The following is a 2,606-nucleotide window of genomic DNA, read 5'->3' on the forward strand; positions in this document are numbered from 1 at the left end:
AGAATTCGATCGCATTGATCATGTTTCTTATGTAAAGAGATTTCGTTATCTGTAACTGTGAGAAAATGTTTAAGTTTTTCTTTTATCAATAAATATAGTTTAATTATATTACCCCATCATAAAACTGTTCCAGCTTTTCAACGTCCAGAACCCATTCTGGAAATCCAATAAAACTTCTCATCGCCAAAGCTTTTTCCAACGTTGCATTCTTCGTTTTGGCGTCCATCCAACTAGTGTCCAGCACTATTTGATTGAAGCCTTCTCGAATACCTCCAAGCATTTGTTGCAAGCGTGGTTCAATATCTGTGAGAAATTTTTCATCGGCAATTGTGTAAGTCACGGCAAGTGGAATGTGACTTTGGACACTCCTCGCGCAGATCTCTTTGGATTTCTTTTCTTCAAACGCGTGAAAAGTTAGATACGCAGCTACGCGATGCCAAATGAAGACCTCGATAACCTGTGGCTCTTGTTGGGCCATCAGTTTGACGAACCTTTTCAGATATTCAAGATCTATCCGGTCAATTAGCAATTTGTCCTCGGATGTCGGGTGGGCTTCGGCGAACGGAGCAAACAATTCTTCAAAGTAGCGATCCCAGACGGAGAAGGATTCATCTGATTCTGTGACTCTTTGCAGGTCTTGTATGCTGTACAGTGACCAATCGTATACTTGATCATTATCTATGGTCAAATCCTTAAAAAAATCGTTTGAAAACTAATGCTTAAAGGTGCTATTAGACTATGGCAAACAAACTCGCAAGCAGTCAAACTTTTTGACAGTTTGTTTGACAGTTTGCCTGCATTTGTTTGTAGAAACGTCAGCCTGCATACATTTGGCTTTGTTTGCGAGTTTGGCAAACTGTCAAACACAACAAAAGTGCGAGTTTGTTTGTTTGTTTGTTTGCCATAGTCTAATAGCTCCTTGAGATGCTTATGATTTAAGACTTACTATTGAAAGATCATTCCAGAACTCTAGGTATTTCTCAGCCAATGTTACAAAACTGTTTTCGTACTTGGTACTATTGAAATCAGAATTGATTGTATTCACCAGTTTAGATAATATTTGAGCCAGTATAGTGGCATTGTTGATTTTATCATTATCCGTCTTTATAACCCTGCAAAACAATTTTAAGTAACTTTCAATTAAAATTTCACGTTACTTACATTCCCCCAAGAGGATTTGATGGCTTCCGATAGTCAACCCTAATTCGGGATTGATTGCTATCTCTGTAATCCGTCATAACTTCAAACCCAATGAGAATATTCAAACCCAGCTTTCGTTGAATCCTAGCCAAAGTGACAACCCAATCAAATTTTGTAGATTCGCCTTGATTCAAAAAACTTGGAATTGTTGGAAGACCAAATTCCCTAAGATTCTGCACAATCTCTTGAACAGCTTCCGCTTTTCGTTGACCCGCTAAAAAAAAAAAAAATCAAATGTCTAATAACCCCAAAAATCCCCCTCCAACATACCAGAACCCAAACAGGACCGGTACATGACCTTCGCCTGGGCCACCGGCTTCGGGTCGAACCGCTTGGCGTCCCGCTCCAGGTGGGCCCGAATGTTGCGATAAATCTTCAGCTGGCGCTCCTGCATCCAGCCGTTTCCGTCGTCCCGCTCGGTTCGATCCTCGGCCCAGTTGCCGCAGACGTACTCGTAAAAGTCATCGCACGGATCGACGTTACGGTTCATGGTCTGCTTGAGGCCGGTGGCCGACCGGAGACACTCGTCGCTGAGGCAGATTTGGCGGTTGGCGGGGGATGAATCTGGGAATTAGCGATTGTACTGGTACTTTCATGAAAAAAATGTGTAAATGCCATACCATTGGCTATCACGATGACGATCATGCTGATGCCGATGAATATCACAATCGATAGGATGATATAAATGAGATTTCGTCGTGAACAAACGATTGTTCGGGTGCTAAGTGAATAACATTACAATTAGTTAATTTTAAATAAAAGCTCATTTGGATATACTACCATTCATATTCATCTACGGTACGCGCATCATGAGAATTGAGGCTTATCTTTTCTGTTGTAGCATCTATGGTGAAAAACAATTAGACATTGTAAATTGGATTGTCGTTTAACTTACCTGAAAGTTTATCTAAGTGTGTTTCGGCAGACTTAATTTCACCTATCATTTCCTTGTATGAAGAATACGTAAATTTTAACTAAAAAGTTTGTTATAACGAAGAAGCTCGTCTGACTACCAGACTGACTGATCACGACTATTCCTGTAATGAGCTCGGACACTCGCAGGGCATCCATTTTTAAAGTTTTACATTTATTGATGATTTTAATGTCCGTTGCGAACGGCTAAACATCGAGCATCTTGTAGCAAGGGATAGTCCATTAACCACGCGGATAATTGAAAAATATTTTACAGAATTCAACTGCGTGGTTAGTGCCTTCCTCACACTTGATTGTATAAAAAATAAAATATCGCTTAATGGGAATTCCATATCATTGAAGTTAGTGAAATTTCACGATTTCGCGGACAGCGTGAAATCCGTGAAATTTGGCTTTTTCCGCGAAGCCCCGTGAAATAGCCTGGTACAAAATCAGGGGGCACAAAAATATTTTTTCAAGAAATTTCGATATTC

General features: G+C 40.2%; 1 protein-coding gene across 1 annotated transcript in view; it reads right to left on the reverse strand.

Moving 5' to 3' along the window:
* LOC119769934 (neprilysin-like) overlaps positions 1–2,248 on the reverse strand; it is a 3,241-nt gene extending 993 nt beyond the window's left edge. Inside the window, exons 1-8 of the mRNA XM_038263804.1 lie at positions 2,096–2,248; positions 1,981–2,044; positions 1,821–1,921; positions 1,471–1,764; positions 1,162–1,414; positions 947–1,112; positions 113–691; positions 1–55 (exon numbers count right to left, since the gene is read on the reverse strand). The exon at positions 1–55 is cut by the window's left edge and continues 105 nt beyond it. Of these exons, the coding sequence (XP_038119732.1) occupies positions 1–55; positions 113–691; positions 947–1,112; positions 1,162–1,414; positions 1,471–1,764; positions 1,821–1,921; positions 1,981–2,044; positions 2,096–2,144 (1,561 nt within the window). The 5' untranslated portion in view covers positions 2,145–2,248. The remainder of the gene's footprint in view (positions 56–112; positions 692–946; positions 1,113–1,161; positions 1,415–1,470; positions 1,765–1,820; positions 1,922–1,980; positions 2,045–2,095) is intronic.
* Positions 2,249–2,606: the final 358 nt, after the last annotated feature.

Source organism: Culex quinquefasciatus, chromosome 3 (genome assembly GCF_015732765.1).
Source record: "Culex quinquefasciatus strain JHB chromosome 3, VPISU_Cqui_1.0_pri_paternal, whole genome shotgun sequence".
NCBI classification, from domain to species: domain Eukaryota; kingdom Metazoa; phylum Arthropoda; class Insecta; order Diptera; family Culicidae; genus Culex; species Culex quinquefasciatus.